This window comes from Vipera ursinii, assembly GCF_947247035.1.
Source record: "Vipera ursinii genome assembly, chromosome: 3".
Classification (NCBI taxonomy): domain Eukaryota; kingdom Metazoa; phylum Chordata; class Lepidosauria; order Squamata; family Viperidae; genus Vipera; species Vipera ursinii.
In genome coordinates this window covers 19,319,347-19,340,655 of record NC_139516.1, presented here as the reverse complement: position 1 = coordinate 19,340,655, position 21,309 = coordinate 19,319,347, and the positions used below count along the sequence as shown (strand labels likewise).

Below are 21,309 nucleotides of genomic sequence, written 5' to 3'. Positions count from 1 at the left end.
CCCACCCACACACACACAGACAAATATTCCAGTTGCTGAAAAGAAAAGTAACTTTGGAAAATCCTTTTCGAAATTAAGAATTCAAATCAATTCTTTTCATGACTTAATCTCTGTTTCTGCCTCTTAGGCATTTGTGAAAATGGCTGGCCATCATGTTTCTCTCCTAGAAGAACAAATTCTCCAAGCAGAGAAGACCCATGCTGGATGTCCCTCTTCTATTCAAAAGCTGCTTGGGTCTCTAGTTTTCCCTTTATTTAAAAAAGTAAGTATGAAAAATTTTCAGACATGGGAAAAAAGTAGCTTTGAACAATGCTTCCTCTGCCAGTTTTCTAAAATGGATTCCTTTTCAGTCATGGACATTTTTTTTAAAGGGGGGCATTTTACAGATTATTCAAAACTTCAGAATTTCAGGGTCTCAAAATACCCTGCCGCAAATCCTCTGACAGTTTCTTTGAACAAGTTCAGTTCAGTTGCACCTGCAGTACAGAGAAAGCCGATCTATTCCTTAAATCACCATTCTCATTTAAGTTCACATCAGTTCCTGAATGAGGACCTTGGATTATCCTGATTATTTTCAAAATGGAAACCAAAATTGTTTGAAAGGCTTAAGTAAACACCCTGTGTGAATTTGGGTACTTATTTGTTGGATGGATATCCTGATCTTCCTCCTGGAGCATAAGACAGCATAAGTACTGTAGTACTCCTTCAGTTATTTCATTAGAACAAGGCTATGGTCTGTGAGCAGATGATACCACTGTAATGGCAGAAAGTGAAGAGGAACTAAAGAGCCTCTTGTTGCGGGTGAAGAAGGAGAGTGCAAAACGTGGGTTGAAACTTAACATTAAGAAAACCAAGATCATGGCATCCGGCCCTCTCAATTCCTGGCAAATAGATGGGGAAGAAATGGAGGTAGTGACAGATTTTATTTTGCTGGGCTCCAAGATCACTGCAGATGGGGACTATAGCCAAGAAATTAAAAGACACTTGCTCCTGGGGAGGAAAGCCATGGCAAATCTAGACAGCACACTAAAAAGCAGAGACATCACCCTGTCAACAAAAGTGTGTATAGTCAAGGCTATGGTCTTCCCAGTTGCAATGTATGGCAGTGAAAGTTGGACCATAAGAAAGGCTGAGCGCCAAAGAATTGAGGCCTTTGAACTATGGTGCTGGAGAAGACTCCTGCGAGTCCCTTGGACTGCAAGGCGATCAAACCGGTCAGTCCTAGAGGAGATCAATCCTGACTGCTCTTTAGAAGGCCAGATCCTGAAGCTAAAACTCAAATACTTTGGCCACCTAATGAGAAGGAAGGACTCACTGGAGAAGAGCCTAATGCTGGGAAAGATCAAGGGCAATAGAAGAAGGGGACGACAGAGAATGAGGTGGCTGGATGGAGTCACTGAAGCAGTAGGCATGAGCTTAAATGGACTCCAGAAGATGGTAGAGGACAGGAAGGCCTGGAGGAATGTTGTCCATAGGGTTGCGATGGATCGGACACGACTTCGCAGCTAACAACAACAACATGGTCTGTGACTAAGGCTATGGCTCTCCCAGTTAAACCTCTATGTCTGATCGTGCACTTAACTCCTAGTCCTAATTCAGTATTGTTTCCATTATACTATATCGGTATTCAGTTCATCCTACTCTGCATCGTATCCTATTTGCCTGGACAAATATTTCAGTGAGCAAGGAGATAGGCAGTGAGGAGGGGACCCTGTGCATTGTTTATTTAAATTATTTGAATTCTATCTTTTGGGTAAAGACTTCAAATGTAGGTTTTTTTCTGATTTGAATTTTAAAATGCATTATCTCAGAATTAAAATCCGGGAAATTAAAATTTTTGGGAGTGTCATTCTTGTAATGTTACTGTTGTTATATGAACATTTCAAAGATCTTTCAGTTATAGTTTTATTATTTGACTTCAAGCAACAATTTCTTATAGTTTTTTTTTTGTTTTTTTTATCCCATTTATATTCCGCCCTTCTCCGAAGACTCAGGGTGGCTTACAATCTAAGAAGCACAAATCAATGTGCTTAGCAAACAATAACTAACAATAACTAACAGTAGAAGTTGGAAAGTAGAGTTGCATCTAGAAAATAAAAATAAAATCTCTGTATTGGCAAAAAGTTTGAACTTTGAACATTTAAAATGTTCTTGCTCTGCCTTTATAGTAACAATTTTCATACAGGGTAAAAATAGCAGGATTTTTTTTACGTTTTGCATAAATGTAAATTTTGTAAAAAAAAATTATATTTTACATAAATTTTACAAATTTATACACTAATAAGTGTAATAGACAAATTAAAGTGGGATAGAATAGCATACAAAGAAAATGCAACTGCAAATATTTTGCTAGTGATACAATATGTGAGGGTATCTTAGACTCCTTGGGATTAATAAGCATAAATAATATTAATGCATTAACATTACATTAACATTTTTAAAAATATTTCTTGTCATCCAATGTTCCCTGTTTGCCACCTTTCTTTCTTTTAAACTCAGATATTTAAGTATCATTTGAAGTTTGGGATTCATTTTTATTCCTTACTCTCTTTTCACACCAATTGTAAACAATTGCAAAAGAGGTAATCACTCTTATTCCACTACCGCCCCATTTATAGTTCAGGAAGGATACCATAAATTACGTTTTTCATAATTAAGCATAGATAAGAATGAACTTTCCTTCCCCCTTGCCCCCTGAAGAAAAAAACTGAAGGGCTTTTTCATGATGTACACATTTTAGTTATATAATTTGTAGCCCAAAGTGCAATGATTACCAGTACATTTAGATGCATTTATTCAAAGCCTAAAAGCTAGATGTATTAATAAGAGTAATGGCAGAGTGTACCCGCTGAGTTACCAATACACTTTTGTATTATTAATGTTGGGAGATAAAAGAGAGATTTCACTGAGTGATACATAATGTGGGCTTTTTGTTGTTAGCTGCAAAGTCGTGTCTGACCCATCACAACTCCATGGACAATGTTCCTCCAGGCCTTTCTGTCCTCTACTATCTTCTGGAGTCCATTTAAGCTCATGCCTACTGCTTCAGTGACTCCATCCAGCCACCTCATTCTCTGTCGTCCCCTTCTTCTCTTGCCCTCAATCTTTCCCAGCATTAAGCTCTTCTCCAGTGAGTCCTTCTCATTAGGTGGCCAGAGTATTTGAGTTTCAACTTCAGGATCTGGCCTTCTAAAGAGCAGTCAGGGTTGATCTCCTCTAGGACTGACCGGTTTGATCGCCTTGCAGTCCAAGGGACTCGCAGGAGTCTTCTCCAGCACCATAATTCAAAGGCCTCAATTCTTTGGCGCTCAGCCTTTTTTATGGTCCAACTTTCACTGTCATACATTGCAACTGGGAAGACCATAGCCTAGACTATACATACTTTTGTTGACAGGGTGATGTCTCTGCTTTTTAGTGTGCTGTCTAGATTTGCCATTGCTTTCCTCCCCTGGAGCAAGCGTCTTTTAATTTCTTGGCTACAGTCCCCATCTGCGGTGATCTTGGAGCCCAGGAAAATAAAATCTGTCACTACCTCCATTTCTTCCCCATTTATTTGCCAGGAATTGAGAGCGGATGCCATGATCTTGGTTTTCTTAGTGTTTAGTTTCAACCCACCTTTTGCACTCTCCTTCACTCACAAAAGAGGCTCTTTAGTTCCTCTTCACTTTCTGCCATTAGAGTGGTATCATCTGCATATCTTAGGTTGTTGGTATTTCTCCCGGCAATTTTAATTCCAACTTTTGATTCATCTAGCCCTGCCTTTCTCATGACGTGCTCTGCATATAAGTTAAATAGGCAGGGTGACAGTATACAGCCTTGCTGGACTCCTTTCCCAATTTTGAACCAATCAGTGGTTCCGTGTCCAGTTCTCACTGTTGCTTCTTGGCCCACATATAGGTTTCTCAAGAGACAAATAAGATGGTCTGGTACTCCCATCTCTTTAAGAACTTGCCACAGTTTGTTGTGATCCACACAATCAAATGCTTTAGCATAGTCAATGAAGCAGAAGTAGATGTTTTTCTGGAACTCTCTAGCTTTCTCCATGATCCAGCGTATGTTGGTAATTTGATCTCTAGTTCCTCTGCCTCTTCGAAATCCTGCCTGTACTTCTGGTAGTTCTCGATCCACATACTGCTGGAGTCTAGCTTGTAGTATTTTAAGCATAACTTTACTAGTATGTGAAATGAGTGCAATGGTGCGATAGTTTGAACATTCTTTGGCACTGCCTTTCTTTGGAATTGGAATGTAAACTGATCTTTTCCAATCCTATGGCCACGGTTGAGTTTTCCAAATTTGCTGGCAAATTGAGTGTAGCACTTTTACTGCATCGTCTTTTATTTTATTTATTTATTTATTTTATTACATTTATATACCGCCCTTTCCCGAAGGACTCAGGGCGGTTTACAGGGTAATTAAAAAAAACCAAAATACAAAAGTTAAAAACAAATTTTAAAAGAAATTAAGATTTTGAATAGCTCAGCTGGAATACTGTCACCTCCACTAGCTTTGTTGTTGCTCAGTTTTTCTAAGGCCCAGTTCACTTCACATTCTAGGATGTCTGGCTCGAGGTCAGTGACCACCTCATCGTGGTTATCAGGGACGTTACGCTCAGTCTTGTATAGTTCTTCTGTGTAATTTTGCCATCTCTTCTTAATCTCTTCTGTCTCTGTTAGGTCCCTGCCATTTTGGTCCTTTATCATGCTCATTTTTGCATGAAACATTTCTTCATCTCTCCAATTTTCCTGAAGAGATCTCTGGTCCTCCCTATTCTATTGTTTTCTTCTATTTCTTTGCACTGTTCATTTAAGAAGGCATTCTTATCTCTTCTAGCTATTTTCTGGAATTCTGCATTCAATTGGGTGTATCTTTCTTTTTCTCCCTTGCCTTTCGCTTCCCTCCTTTCCTCAGCTATTTGTAAAGCTTCCTCAGGCAGCCATTTTGCTTTCTTGCATTTCTTTTTCTTTGGGATGGTTTTAGTTGCTACCTCTTGTACAATGTTACGAACCTCTGTCCATAGTTCTTCAGGCACTCTGTCTATCAGATCTAATTCCTTAAATCTATTTGTCACCTCTACTGTATATTCAACAGGGATATGATTTAATTCATACCTGAATGGCTTAGTGCTTTTCCCTACTTTCTTCAGTTTATGCCTAAACTTTGCAATGAGAAGCTCATGGTCTGAGCCACAGTCAGCTCCTGGTCTTGTTTTTACTGACTGTATAGAGCTTCTCCATCTTTGGCTCCAGAGCACATAGTCAATCTGATTTCTGTGTTGACCGTCTGGTGATGTCCAGGTGTAGAGCCGTCTCTTGGGTTGTTGGAAAAGAGTGTTTGCTATGACCATCGTATTCTCTTGACAAAATTCTATCAGCCTGTGCCCTGCTTCATTTTGTACTCCAAGGCCAAACTTGCCTGTTATTCCGGTTATTTTTTGGCTTCCTACTTTAGCATTCCAATCCCCCATGATGATAAGGACATCATTTTTTTGGTGTTAGTTCTATAAGGTGCTGTAGGGCTTCATAGAACCGGTCAATTTCATCCTCTTCAGCACCGGTGGTTGGGGCATAGACTTGGACTACTGTGATATTGAATGGTTTGCCTTGGATTCGAACTGAGATCATTTAATGTGGGCTAGATCTTTTTTTATCTGATCCAGCACTTTTTAGGGAAAAAAACAAATAATTGTACAGGTAGTCCTGAATTTACAGTTGTTCAAAGTTACAAAGTTAAAACAACACTGACTTATGACCATTTTTCACACTTACAACCATTGCAGCATGCCCATGGTCATGTGATTAAAATTCAGACTCTTGGCAACTGACTCATATTTATGACAGTTGCAGTATCCCGGGCTCAGCTGATCACCTTTTGCGACCTTCTGACAGGCTAAGTCAATGGGGAAGCCAGATTCACTTAACAATCATGTTACTGACTTAACAACTGTTGCGATTCATCTAACAATTGTGGCAAGAAAGGTCATAACATGGGGCAAAATTCACTTAGCAACTGTCTTGCTTAACAACATAAATTTTGGGCTTAATTGTGGTCATAAGTCGAGAACTACCTGTATTCAGAAATCCCAAAGTATATTAACCTGCTTGTTTTCGACTATTTTTTCAGTTGTATATTCCCACCAAGTTTTCATTACAGGCTAATGATAATTTTGACAGATTTTCCAGTGAATCATCTTGGTAACTGTGTTATGTTGCTCTTTTTAATCAGTTTGTGAGAGCTTCCAGCACAAGCTGAGTATATGATCAACTTTTGATTGATAATTAATATTTAGCAATTTATTTTCAATTATTTTATTATTGTCATCACTAATTCAGTTTAAATCAGTGTGGGAAAAATATTCTGGAAAACCAATTGGCAGTGAATGAGCTCCGTTCCAAAATATATTGGAACAGACTTTACTTCAGCCCTGTGTCCTGATCTGATTTTTGAGCTGAGTTTTGCTTTCCTGTCCCCCTTCCTCCCCTTTCAAGCAAGTCTCTGTTTGGGCCTCTGTTAATCTCTTTCTTCATTTTTGTGGTTGAGCGATACAGTTACTTTAGATCAAATTGGATTATTCATGCTTTTGGATACCATTTTTAAATGGTATATGCTATCTTCCGGGGGGGGGGGGGGACAGGACTCTTGTTATTTTTTCAAAAATGTTAAGGCATAATTATTTTTTAGTCTGGGAGAATTTTGAAGGGGTAAATATGTAAATGGGAAATCTGTGGGTACAAAGGAAGTAACAAAGTTACAAAAGAATGAAAACAAGATAAATGAGCATGCAAAGATATATAAAAAAATAATCTCTAAGTAAGTGTTTATTATATTTGTTCCCTGAGATGGAGTTTGGGGTATATTTTTATAAACTCAATAAACAAGAAAAAAAAAGCTTTGGGGTCATTTCTTCAGGCTGAAAGATAGCAATGAATTTATTATTTTTGAAAATGGCTAGCCGTATGTTGTGCAGACCTAATTTAGAGAGGCTAGAAAATATACATTAGGCTGGGCCTCTCTTTAGACCAGTTTATTACCCATTTCTGTAATTTTTTTATTTTTATTTATTTTATTTATATGCCACTCATCTTGCTTTCCAATGCAAGTCCGGAGGTTTACAATGCAATAAAAATATAAACGCAAACACAATTTACACATTTAAAATTTAACTTTAAATTATAAACTTTAAAAGAGTTAAATGCAGACTGAAAACCAAGAGATTTTCTCTGAGGTTGGTGTTTTTGTTGCAGATGGTTCATTACCAAACCAGGTGACACTGTCAGCACAGAGGATGTTACCTAGTTTGGTAATAAAATGTCTGTAAGAAAACAACCAACTTCAGAGACCACCAAGGACCCCACAATTCAACCCCAAGCTACAGTTATTGTCTTCCCTCAGTGAAAACCAGGACCTCAAGTGGTATGGAGCTACCTTCTCTGTCACTGCACAACCATCTCCAGCCTAGAGTGCCTTCATTAGTGCTCCAAGCCAACTGGCAGAGCCAGAAGGCCAGAATGGTGGGGTCAGATTTCAGCTTTAGCAGCAAGATGTACCAAAGGTGGGGGCTATGGCAGAAAAGGCTCTTTTCCTAGATCCTTCCAGCTGAAATTCCTTGACCTGACAGAGTCCATAGCAGGTCCCTCCTTTCACAGCTAGTGGGACAAGCCAAGCCATTGTGGCCAAGACGAGTCCCCAGATACTCTGGACTCATGCAGTAAAGGGCTTTGAAGGCAATAATTAACACCTTGAATTGGACCCTGAAGCAGATTTGCAAGACTATGGCAAGTGATTACTGAGAAGAATAGCAAGAGTGGAGGGAGGTGAAGACTAGGAGGTGAAGACTTATAAAGATTTTCTTGAAGAGATGAAAACCTTCCTTGTTCTCTCTCTTCTCCTCCCCCCATTTTAGGCACCTGGAGTTTTTGTTAGGTTTGCATTGTTAAGTGAATTATTCTGATTTATGCTTCCAGACCTAATCCACAAATCTGTGTACATTTGTTTTGTTTTTCCTTTGCATTTTGCAATACAAGCCTCAGCTCAAAAAAAAAACAACACGTGAGAAAGGCTAGCCTGAAAACAAAAACTGTGGTTTCAGGTGACAGCACTGTTTAATTTTAAATGCATACAAAATGTGTATTTTGTCTGTTACAAAGGTCAAACTTTCTGGTATGTTTCTTGTTTGAAGGAGATTCATTGCAGAGTGTTTATGTAGGAATCCCTGTGCTTTTGACAAGGATTAAAGTAGACTAATCTGTCTGTTCTCACAACAAGCCAAACTCAGGATAGGTCTTTCCTTCCTCCAAAGTCTAAAGACCAAATAATTTTGTTATTTTTGTCCTTTCTGGCAATTCTGTTTCAAAGTGCTTCTTGGAACAATGCCAGAGATGCTGAAGTAAGTTAGAGAACCACACTCTAAGAGAATTATGCTGTAATTTAGAACAAAATATATGACAATTTTGTTCCCTTCCTCTTTCCCCACCCTCAGCCTTCACTTAGCCTTGTGGAAACCTTGACAGCAGTTGGAAAATTATTACTGTTATTTTGCATGGTGTGCAGGCTACAAGATTCAGAATATGGGTTATAGTTGACATTTTTGCTCTATGCAGGAGTGCCTAGTTGGTGGAATTTGTTCCTTCATTCATTTTGCCACTAGTAACTTCTAGAGTAATCCCACAATCATTGTGCTAAAAACAGTAACAGGCTTTACCTCACTTTAGCAAACTTAAGGTCTCTGTTAGTTATGAGTGGAGAAAATAGTCAATATAGTATTGTATAATATTAAGCAGAATTTTTAAAACTATTACTTGTTGAGTAAGCCATAAGTTTTATGCAGAGCCAAAATAAGCCACATTCTTGTTTAGGTTAATGAATTAACTGGATTACTAACTCTTTTCTGAGGTTACTTTATGAGACCTTTGTGCCAGTTCTGCTTTGTTTAAGCACTTAGACAGTTTATTTCTGGATGTACTGCATTATCTTGAAAATGGTAAAAAAGTGTGTTTCTGGAGATATTTCCCTATTTAAAGGAATCACGACTTTACCATACCATCTGTTTATCAAATGCAACAAATGGATAAAATACATGTGCCATTCACAAAACAGGAATCTTAATGAAAGAAATGAAAAATATAAAAAGTATTAGTCTCTTCCTGCAATCTGTACTTCAGGGCCACAGGAATTCCACAAGATAAATGCCACCCTCCTATATTGGGTGTTTTCCCAAGGGATCATGTGCAATAAATCCTCTGAAGATAATTGGAGTTCTCAGTTAGCTAAATGAAGAAAAGTCCTTCAGGTAAACTGAACCAAATGTATTTAAGGGTATATATGTCAAAACAAGCACTTTGAACAAAACCTTTAATTTTACGAACAAGCAACGAAAGAATCAATAAAGATTCTAATCAAGCTAAGCAGCAAATCTGGAGACTGACAGAGTGGCCAACTGATTGGAAGTAGACAATCTACATTCCGATACCAAAAGAATTTTTACAGAGTGTGCAAATTTTTGTACAATATTTTTAGTTTCATATGCTAGCAGAATAATACCAAGGATTACCCAATGTAGATTAGAGCTGTACCTGGAAAAAGAGATGGCAGATGTTCAAACCAGCTTTCGAAAAGACTAATAAATATTAGATATTATACAGTAGCTGATGCCTGCTGGATAATTGAGAAAGCCAAAGAATGCCAAAAGAAAGACACTGTGTTTCATTGATTATAGAAATGCTGTCAATTTGTGTTGATCACATCACACTGTAGAATGTTCTCAGAAAAATGGAAATCCCAGTACATCTTGTTCTATTGAGAAAGTTATGTATAGATCAGGAATTTACAGTATGGACATAACATGGTAAAACAAACTAGCCAAATTGGCAAAGGAGTGTAACAAGGCTGTATCCTCTCCTCTTATTTATTCAGTCTATATGTTGCATACCTATTAAAAGTAGCTGGGTTGGAATTAAATGAGCATGGTTTTAAAACTGTAGAAAGAAACATCAATAACTTGCATTATGCTGATGACACTGTTCTGATAGCTGAAAATGCAAAGGGTCTGCAAGCCCTGGTAACACAAGGAGAAAATGCAGAAAATCATTATCAAGAACATAAATGACATCAGATGATAAAGATAAAGAAGAGGTAGATAGCTTCTGCCTACTTGGATCAACTATCAATAATAATGGAAGGAAACTGGAGAAATATGCTGCAAATTAGTACTCTACAAATTAGTACTCTGTAGAGGAGCCATGAAAAGCTTGGAAAAGATATTCAGATGCAGTGATGTCTCTATACCTACAAAGATCAGAATCATGCAAGCCATGGTATTCCTTGTGATGCTCTATGAAAGAAAACGTTGAACTTTGAAGAAGCAGCATAGAAGGAGTATTGATACTTTTAAACTTTGCTGTTGGAGAAGAGTCCTGAGAATATCATGGACCACCAAGAAAACAAACTGATGGATCGTCAAATCAATCGAGTTCTCACTTAAAGCACAAATGACCAAACTAAGTTATCCTACATCGATATGCAAAGATCCAGCTCTCTGGAAAAAGGTCCAATCCTGGGAAAAGTGGAAGGAAAGAGAAGAGGAAAATGGCCATCAACAATGTGGATGGACTCAGTTACAGTGATGGTAAGTGGACTTTTGGGAGTTCTGAAAGACCAGGTATGGAATAGGTTGTCATTGAGAAGACAATGTGTGAACCCTAAGGATTGAAAATGATTTCATGGTACATAATCAATAAGCCTGCACTGGCATATTCCTTTGGATTCCCTTTAAATCTGATGAATGTGTAAATTGTGTTGTTGCCTTCCTGCAACATACTAAGTTAGAGTTGAGCTTTTATGTTTTAGATTTAGGGAAGATGAAAGTTTTTATAGAGATGAGATTAGGAGTCCTATTTACTTAAAAGAACAATCAGATTAGTCCTTATGTTTCTTTTTTCTTTTACAAGAGTTATTACCCATCAGATGATGCATTTTCTTAATTTACTGTGCATCAGGGGTATTTGATGCTAAATCATTTAATTCTGCAACCACTTTCAAAAGTGCACAATGTGATGCATTGTGGAGAGAAATACATTCTGTTTAAGACCAAACCAAAATGGAAGGATGGAGACCTGAAATTGTGCAACTCCTATTCTTCCGTGTTTTATGAAAAGTAATTGTTGAGCAGAAATCAATCCTCTTATACTGTATTACTAAAAATTATTTCCATGATGTTGGCAGTCATCTATAAGGATAAAGATAATGTTTGCCCAGAACTGAGTATCCAGGGCTACTTTGCCTTTGAATCTGGAAAATCCATTTATATTTAACAATATAATAAACTTCATTGTTGAGGGGAAGAAGGAGGATTTGGGGTGGATTTAATTATTTAAAGAGACGTCAGGGGAAGTTGTGGCAAGATAGGTAGGATTCCCATTTTTTACACCTATCAGCAATCACAGGATTATAAACATCTGGAGCCAGATCAATCAATCAGAATAGAGCTGGAAGGGACCTTGGAGGTCTTCTAGTCCAGCCCCCTGCTCAAGCAGGAGTCCCTATATCATTTCAGACAAGATGATAGTGAAGGAAAAAAATACATTGTTTTATCCGTTCCCTAGTTCCCTGTCCCATGCAGACACTGAGCACTTCTGCAAAATAGCAGAAAAGTATATATTCAGTATCAGTGATACTGATTCAGAGTAATATTGTTCAGCTTTGTTGCAAAACTCTTATTATTCTGCTACTGCCCCCAGGGAAAGCTCCATTCTGAAAATCACATCACTGCTGATGAGATCTGGAATGAAATGACACTTTGACTGGCAATTTATAGCTGTGATGCAAAAAGTGGTTCAGTTAGAGAACTGTTACTATGCCTTGGGATGAAATTAATTTAAGGACAGGGGAGTCCAAAGTACTTACTCAAGGAGAGAGAGACTTATGGCATTTTTGCAGGATTCACTGCTCTGCCCTGACTGCCATCGTATAAACATCCTACTGTGCACAGGTAATACTGACTCTGCATGAGGTGTGGAAGCAATTAGCTTGTACTGAGATACAGCAATATCCAGAAGATGCCTGTTGAATCCTGTTGTATGTGGCTGAAGTTGAACATGGGATGATAATATGCTGAGTCAGACCCTTGCTTTGCACATTGCTCAATTTTGCATTTACAATCATTAGAAGTAACTTCCCAAAGTTTTAGAAGGAATGATCGGCCTGAAATTATAGGAACAAAATCCAGAATCTTTTACAAACAAAGCATTCTTTATTCAAATTTATTAGCTGCCCAGTTCCAATGGACATGCTGTACTATTGTACAACCAACAGTAGTTTTTCCAAATATGTCTACTTCCAAATTCAGGACTTTAAAAAATACAATGCCTTTACATCTGTTATACAGCTTGGATCTTAAAATGTGTTTAAACCTGTTGTAATACTAAATCAAGTTTGAAAGAATGTATAGGGATATATTAGGCTTACTGTGTTGTGGATTACACATGTATTTTAATTTATATAAATGCCTGAACTGTTTTTTACACTTTTTTTAAAAAAAGTTGTAAATCAGTTGGTTGAACTCTTTAAAGTTAATGCAGTATTATTAACTTTACAAAAAAGAGATGAAATATGTCAGAAAGATAGTTTCCTGCTTCATTAATGAAATCTGATTTAAACTTATCAAGACAGAGATGGAAAAGAAATACACTAGATAGATAAAATGGCTATGAGAACAACCCCCACACTCTGTATAAATATTAAGAGACTAAATTAATAAATGTAGTTGGGCAGATTAACCAAACACTCTTCTGGTGTTCACATAACACATTATTTTATGGCATAGGTAATGGCTTGGTTTTGGTAAACACATGCTGACCAAATCCATTATAGTCTAGGCCAGGGGTAGGCAACCTCGGCTCTTTTATGACTCATGGACTTCAACTCCCAGAATTCCTGAGCCAGCTGGCTCAGGAATTCTGGGAGTTGAAGTCCATGAGTCATAAAAGAGCCGAGGTTGCCTACCCCTGGCCTGGGCCTAGGGAGTTGCCCATCCATGTCATTACTATTGTTTTATATTATGAAAGTCCAGAAGTTATTATGTTAACATATCTGTGGGAACTTGTTTGATAATACAAGGAGATTTCCTTGCTTTTTATTTCCACTATATTTTTAGGGAGCCATTTTAGTAATAGAAGTAATAGAATCACCCAATTAATTTTGTTTACTTATTAAATTTAGAAACTGCCCATTTTATTCACAGAGTGACTCTTAATGATAAAAGGAAAACCTTCCTCACTGTTTGTTCAGATTTAGAAGCCATATTTTTAAGAGAAATGGAAAGAATATTCTTAGTTGGATTCCATAGTAGTAGTTTAGTTACCTTAAACCAAAAATAAAAAACCCCTGCTTATTTAACTTCAACTGCTAAATAACTTCAAAAAAGTACTTAATTTTGGGAATGGCATATAAACATTTGTTTAGTGACTTTTAAAGTTACAACAGCACTGATCCCCATGGTCATGTGATCAAAATTGAAACACTTGGTAAGTGGCATATATTTATGATGGTTGCAGTGTCTTGGGGTCATTGCAGCCGCGCGAGTTCTTTTGGGGGTCTCCCGATACTCCCATGTTACACCTCTGCTCCGTGAGCTGCATTGGCTTCCAGTTGCCTTCCGGGTGAAATTCAAGGTGCTGGTGATGACATATAAAGCCCTACATGGCATGGGTCCGGATTACCTACGGGAGCACCTACTGCCGGCGTCAACTTCCCTCCGTCCTGTACGCTCCCACAGAGAGGGCCTCCTCAGGGTGCCACCGGTCAGAGAATGTCGGCTGGTGACCCCCAGGGGGAGAGCAGTCTCGGTGGGCGCACCAATCCTTTGGAACCGCTTACCGGCTGAACTACGGATGGCCCCCGACCTTCGCTCCTTCCGGCGTGATCTAAAAACTTATCTATTCGAACAAGCCGGCCTGGTCTAATGGGTTTGGGGTTTTAACATTATTTTTAACTAACTTACTACCTTGGGCGCAATCATTTAACTTTAAATCTTGTATCCTGTATTCTTATTTTTATTGCCCTGTACACCTCCCTGAGTCCCTCGGGAGAAGGGCGGTATATAAATCAAATAAATAAATCTGATCACCTTTTGTGACCTGACAAGCAAAGTCAATGGGGAAACCAGATTCACTCAACAATCATGTTACTAAGTTAACAACTGCAGTGATTCATTTAACAGCCATGGTAAGAAGGATCATAAAATGGGACAAAACTCAATGAACAACTGTCTTGCTTAGCAACAGAAACGTCGGGCTGAGTTGTAGTTGTAAGGCAAGGATTATCTTTTTTAAAAAAAAACAAATTTTATTGAATATACAATTAAAAACAAAAGTGGACATGCTACAATTTCCCTGGCTTCAACACTGCTATTAGTATTACCCAGTGCTTTTTTTCTAAAAAAAAAAAAAGGTGCCGGAACTCTCATCTTGGTGGGCGCAGGAGGTGTGGGGGGGTGGGTGGCGCTGCTGCAGTCACAGGTGCGAAGGGTGTTGGTGGCGGGCTCCCCCCCTGGGGCCGGAGCTGGCGCAGCTGGTGCTGTGGGAGCAGCAGAGCCCACTCTATATGGCAGGGCTGCGCAGTGTGGGCAGCGGAGGCGGTGCGGGCCAGGCGATGTTTTAATCTTATGATTTTAAAAATATATTTTTTCTATTGTAAGTTTCCCCAAACCTCGCCATGTGGATTGCATACAAATATTATATAATTGGTAAATAAAGGTAGAACATATGTTAAATATACATCAAATGATAATATGCTTCCCTACAAAGTCAGTTCTTGCTCAGTGACAGACCAAGGAGTTAACTCAGAAAGGCAAGAGGAAAATCTAGAAGAGATCTGTGCAACTTGTAGAAGGGAAAGGCCCACACTGATAAATTAAAAAACTTTGTGGTCTGCAAAGGAATGCTGGTGAGCTAATCAATGATTTGGTGACTAGAGGAGCATCTACAGTGTTGGAGCTCGTGGTCATGGTAAGCCATGGAGGCACTAGGCAACATGACTTTCAGGGCAGTGGTGGTGATTTTATTACTTTAAAAAAAAGTCTCTGCTCTGTCCAAGGGTGCTTGGTAGGCTGCATGTACAGGCCTGGTCTAGAATTTATTTTGGAGCATTCAACTATCTAGAGCAGGCATGTCAAACTCATTTTGTTTGAAGCAACTTTTTATAATAGAATTGCCATTAATTTGTTTTAATAAAATAATTTAAATCAATTTTTCACTTGATTTCAAATTAAATGAATGAGATTTTTTTAGTACAATTGCCAAATGCAATAAACTGGTTTTAGGTATATGTTACTGGAAGGAAAAAGCAATCCCTGTTGTGTTACTGATCCCAGAGAAACATTTGCATGTATGCAGGTATCCTTAGGGTGCCATAGTTATGGATGAGAAATATTGGTTGCAAAGTTGGCATTTCTGGATGTAATACAGATATTTTGGACTTATTTTTATTTCTTTGCATGTTTGATATTTAAAAAAAAAGGCATATGCTACTGACTACGCTTATGCACATATGTAACATGATCACTGCTTGTCCAAAATTTTACTATACAGATAATACCACCAGAAATTATAAATGATGTTATTGATGTTAAGCTCACCAGGGAAAACATCATATATTGTTATGTATATACTAGGTTAATTATTTAAAGACTGAAGTGCAACATAACTAGATTCTAAATAATCTATTTTTCAAAACACACAACAGTCCAAACAGTAAAAGTAAAGTCCAAATTAAGAATATTTCATTCTTAAGAATTGTTTAGATTCAAAATAGTTTTCAAGAGTGTACAAAAGATACTATTTTTTTTCCTAGAATCAGCTAAATTAGACATATTACATTGAGAAAAATGTTTCTCATTTCTTTCCTGTTACCTTTGATTTCATTGCAGAGATGTTAACATAAGATAGATTGTTTTGTTATCTAATTTTACCTTCCAAAAGACAGAAGCAGATGAAAAATGTGAGGTTCTTTCCTGTTGGCTTTTTTGAATTAACTGTTTCAGATTCTAAAAGTTTAGTTCCTAAAGAAGTAATCCTGTAAATAATTTTAATGTCCTCTGTAGTGCAGGCTCTTTTACGACTCAAGGACTTCAACTCCCAGAATTCCTGAGCCAGCATGGCTCAGCTTGGAAACCTCTCCCTTTCCCCTCAGCATGGCTGGCTCAGGATTTCTGGGAGTTGAAGTCCACGAGTCATAAAAAAGAGCCAAGATTGCCTAGCCCTGCAATAGGCTTAGGAAAGCCAATAAGGGAGCTTTTTTTTTTTTTGCAAAAAAAAAAGGTGCCAGAACGCCGTTCTGAGCGTTCTATGAGGAAAAAAAGCCCTGGTATTACCTTATATAAAGAAAGAAAGAAAAAAAGAAAAGAAAAAGGAAAAAAGTGAATTTTTCTACATTGTAACAAAATGTGCATATAACATCTATGAGTTTTCTGGTAAACATTCTTTCATTCGTCTACATTGTGATTAAGTATCTTTCCATTCTGTCCTGTAATTTATTTATTTATTTATTTATTTATTTATTTATTTATTTATTTTATTTTATTTAATTAGTTTTCTATACCGCCCTATTCCCGAAGGACTCAGGGCGGTTTACAGGGCAATATTTAAAAGACAATATAAATTAAGATAAAAATAGAATTTAAAAGAATTAAATTAATAATAGCCCAACAATAAAACAATGTTAAAATTTAAAACTAAACCCCCCCCCTCAGTCCAGGCCGGATAAATCGAAAAGCCAGGTTTTCAGGTCCCGGCGAAATGAGCGCATATCGGGGGCAGTCCGGAGTTCCACAGGTAAATCATTCCAAAGGGCAGGCGCGCCCAACAGAGAATGCCCTCCCTCTGGGGATCACCCGCCGGCATTCCCTGACCGGTGGCACCCTAAGGAGGCCCTCCCTGTGAGAGCGCACAGGACGATGGGAAGTTGATGCCGGCAGCAGGTGTTCCCTTAGATAGTCCGGACCCAAGCCATTTAGGGCTTTATAGGTCATCACCAGCAATAGGTGCTAGTAAAATGTTTTTAAACTATCAACTAATCAGTCGGTATTCATCCCAGCGTTCCTTCTTAACTCTAGCCATTTGTACACATTGTTCTAAATTTCATAATAGTCCGTTTCAGTTTTATTTTTGATCTCTAATGTTAACCTATCCAATTCAGCCCAGGGTAGTTTTGCTTATTAATTCTTCTTCAGTAGGGGTTTCTTTTCTTTTCCATTTTTGAGCGTAAGCTAATCTTGCTGCAGTTAAAATGTGCAGTATTAAATATAAAGATCCTTTGCTGAATTTATCGTTGATAATCCCTAGTAGAAAGTTTTCCGGTTTTAGTTCAATATTTTGTGATGATATCTCTTCAAGCCAATTCTTTATGAGGTGCCAAAAATTTTGAGCTTTTAGAGATTCACACCACATGTGATAATAGGCCCCTGGTGACTTTCTACATTTCCAGCATGTCATTGAGGGTTTTTTTTTATCCATTTTTGCTAGCCTTGGGGGGGGGGAGGTGCCACCTGTAAAACATTTTGTATAAATTTTCTTTATACGTGGTGGCTAGCGTTAGCCTCCTGTTCCTATCCCATAGTGATTGCCAATTACCTAGGTCAATGCTATAGCCAATTGTTTTGCTCCAGATTAGCATTGTATCTTTTACTTGTACTTCTAACATGTCTTGTTCTAATAAATATTGATATATCCTTTTTATCGTTTTGTCTTCCGTTCCTAATAGGATTTTATCTAATTCTGTGTGCTTTAATTTTATCCCGGGTTCTTTTATCTGTAGTCCAAAAGAGTCTGGGTTCATAGGGGATGAGATAGGGGTAGGGGTAAAGGTAGGGTATGGGTGTAGGATAGATTTCTGCTGGGGAAGATGGCATTTTTTTATGGCAGCTCCCAGTCTTGCTTGTGAGGTAATGGTGGTTGTAGCAAAGATGCTCTTTTCCATCGTAGTCTGAAGGAGTCCAAATGTTGAACTGATCTTTAAGCTCCTTGCTCTTGATACCCTTCCCCAATCTTCCTCCACAGAGCCTCTCCTCAAGGCAAATTTCTGGCTGTCTGAATATCAAATATGCCCAGGCACTTTTTCTCCTTTTTCTGTCCAAGGCATTTCCCAGAGTTGTTCTTACAAAGTAAGTAATTACTAACAAAGCACTTCCCTCCCCTCCACTCGGGTTCGGTTTTCCAGTGATGGTGCCTGTCTCCTTTGCTTTGTTCAGCTTTGCATATAAAAATGTGCAGTAGCTCCCTCATTTACTAAGTGTGTGTGTGTGTGTGTGTGTGTGTGTGTGTGTGTGTGTGTACGTACGTACATCTTACAATTCCAACTTATTTCCTGAGGTGAAAATGCAACATGAGCAGATGGCAAGTCTTAGCAGACAAATATATAGCGAGGGCCTCTTGATGGTGATTTTAAGGATGATGTAAATTTCTGTCATGAACTTACAGTTAGTTAAATAGTACTTACGAGTTAATGGATTTGTTGCACTTCAAAAGCTTATTATAAGTAGAGGTTCAGCCATTCATGACTCCTTGAGGAATAATCAAGCAGAACAGAGGTTCAAAATGAGCAGGATGTTCTTCTCAAGATGTTAGTATTGTCAAATTGGTAAAAAAAAAGGATGTACAAAATGGATTCCTTTTGATTCCATTGGTACTATTACTTTTCTGTGGAGTCTTTATAACAAAAAGCATTTTTAATAATGACTCTGCTCTGTATATTTATCTTATTATCTCATATTAGTAAAAGTCATATTTTTAATTATGGCTATAAAAACAATACTTTTAATAACAAATCAATGAGCTGGTTCAGTCTATTATGCAATGTTTAACAAATATTTTACTTATACTGTTTTATTCAATACCAAGTTTTTTTGTAACTTGCAAATTATTATCATGTTTGTAACTTACTTTTGGGCCTTCTGGGCCTAAATAAAATTGGTATTCTTTTCCTGTACATTTGCATTGCACATTTAGGGTAATTATTCCTAAAAATTAAAAGTTGATTTCACAAAGAAACTTCACTGCCCCTAAAGACAGCATTATAAATTAATACAGATCTGAATCAGGATTGTATTTTGCACTTATAATTGATATTCATGCCCATAACTTGTACAATAAAACTAAGGTACTGTTTTTCCCCCTAAATCTGGTAATGATTTGCAAACCTAATGCTTTTGGGAAAGGTAATGCAGTAAGATGATTGTGTTTTGTGTCTGTGGGGAGGGGGGAGGTTTGGCTTTCACAAAAAATCCATATATTCATGACATATCAAATCTGTACAAACAAAAACTATAGAGATTTGCTGTACAATACCCTAAGCTGTTGTAAGATTTGTAGATATTTGGAATAAGTTCTTAGCAGATGCAATTTGAATATGATTATCATAATTATCTTCCTGGTGCTTTCTTCTTAGTCGTGTTTTCCTCCATATATATTAAGGTAGACTTTATTACAGTATGTTGTGAGCAAATACTTGCAAAAATAATCTATTGAGGGCTGTATTGTCCACTCATAGTGGGCAGGAGTCAAAATAAGCAGTAGCGATACACATTTTCTTTCTCCTCACATATCTATTTGAGACAGGGTAGATTGTTTATGCTAGCTATATGAAATTCTTGCTTGCAAAGAGCTTTGGAAATTAAACATTCTCATAAGAATAGCCTAATAACTTTTATTCAATTTATATAGCTGTCCACCTCGCAGCTGTGACTTTAGATTACTCACATACTTGAAAACAGAAAATAATAGTTACAAATAAACAAATAAAATAAGAAGTACAAATAAGTAAAATAAAGTAAAACCATTAAAAGACAATGAAAACAGTTAAAAGTTAATCTGCAAGAAAGTATAATCCAATTTTAGTGTGGAGTCTTTTACCACCCCAGAAAAATGATCAAACCATGAGAAAACAATACATACGTAAATGTATTGATGAATTTCCTGTGTTTTCACTATATGTTTCTGTATGTCACTTTCTAATAAAAGCTGTACAATAAAATGAGGCATGTGTAGATATCAGTAAAGGTGTTCTATATGTTGACCACTTTCATTCAGTCGCTTGGGTGGTCAGCTTTCAGAGGTTTTACTGTATTTAGAAACTGACAGGATGTTTAAATGCCTGTGTGGCAAAATCTAACTCTGCATGTTATGGGTTGGATCCAAATTTTGTTAAGAGACAAGTGTATTCATTATTAATTTAATTTTCACTTATTTTAGTGGGAGTATAAACCATTCCCCACCTACCAATCTTTGAACTAGATTGGGCTAAAGCAGAATGAGTGGCCCAATTAATTTACATACCTGAGTGTCAACTTGAACCTTCACCTCTCCAATCCTAATCCAACACCTTTAACCCCTATACTACAATGGTACTATATGTAGAGTTGCCTATGCTGAATACCATCTAGATCAGGGGCAGGCAACCTTGGCTCTTTTATGACTCGTGGACTTCAACTCTCAGAATTCCTGAGCCAGCATGGCTGGCTCAGGAATTCTGGGAGTTGAAGTCCACGAGTCATAAAAGAGCCAAGGTTTCCTATCCCTCATCTAGATAAATATTTCCAGACGCAAGAATCTATAGAGGCAATGAGAGCAGTCCTTACTAATGACTATATAAAGTTTTGATGATAAACTAATATAAAATTCACAACACTAACAGAGTTTTTTTTAAAAAAAAATCACATCAAATAATAAATCATTCAGTTGATAAAACTAGAAATTCTTAAATACGTTGCCAATGAAGAGAAAAGGACCTATTCTCTTGATTTCCAAAAGATAATCAGTTGCTTGTGTTCAATATATGGGAAAGTTTACTCCTATACTTAGGCTGCCATGACAGAAATAGCTTTGTGGTATCCCATCTACTTTTTGCCTCTGAAAGCTGGAACATTCTTTGAAGGGCCTCACTGGGTATTTGTTTGTTCTATTGATGAAATTAAAACTATGCCTTCTCCATAAAGTAGATCAAAGGAAGTTGTTTTCAGGAAAGTCAATATGGTAAACATTTTGTGGTGTTGTTTATACAATTTATAACCACCAGTAGCTATTGGGAAAAGAGGGATCCTTGATGTCTTTGAACTTGGTTGTTTTCTTGCAGACATTTCCTTACTCAAACTAGCACTAACGATGTTAACCTAGTTTGGGTAATGAAACATCTGAAAGAAAACAACCAAGCTCAGAGAGCATCAAGGATCCCTCATTTCAACCGTAAGCTTCAAATATTATCCTTTATTGGAACCTGAAAAAACTTTTTTTCCTCTGCAGCTGGAGATTTAAATGTTTCAGAACC

The 21,309-nt window shown here is 37.5% G+C and overlaps 1 protein-coding gene across 1 annotated transcript in view; it reads left to right on the top strand.

Annotated features, from left to right (window-relative positions):
- Positions 1-21,309, top strand: part of BCAS4 (breast carcinoma amplified sequence 4) — a gene marked incomplete at its 5' end in the record, with an annotated part of 43,428 nt that overhangs the window by 13,178 nt on the left and 8,941 nt on the right. Inside the window, one exon of the mRNA XM_083357468.1 lies at positions 128-262. Coding sequence (XP_083213594.1) covers positions 128-262 — 135 coding nt within the window. The remainder of the gene's footprint in view (positions 1-127; positions 263-21,309) is intronic.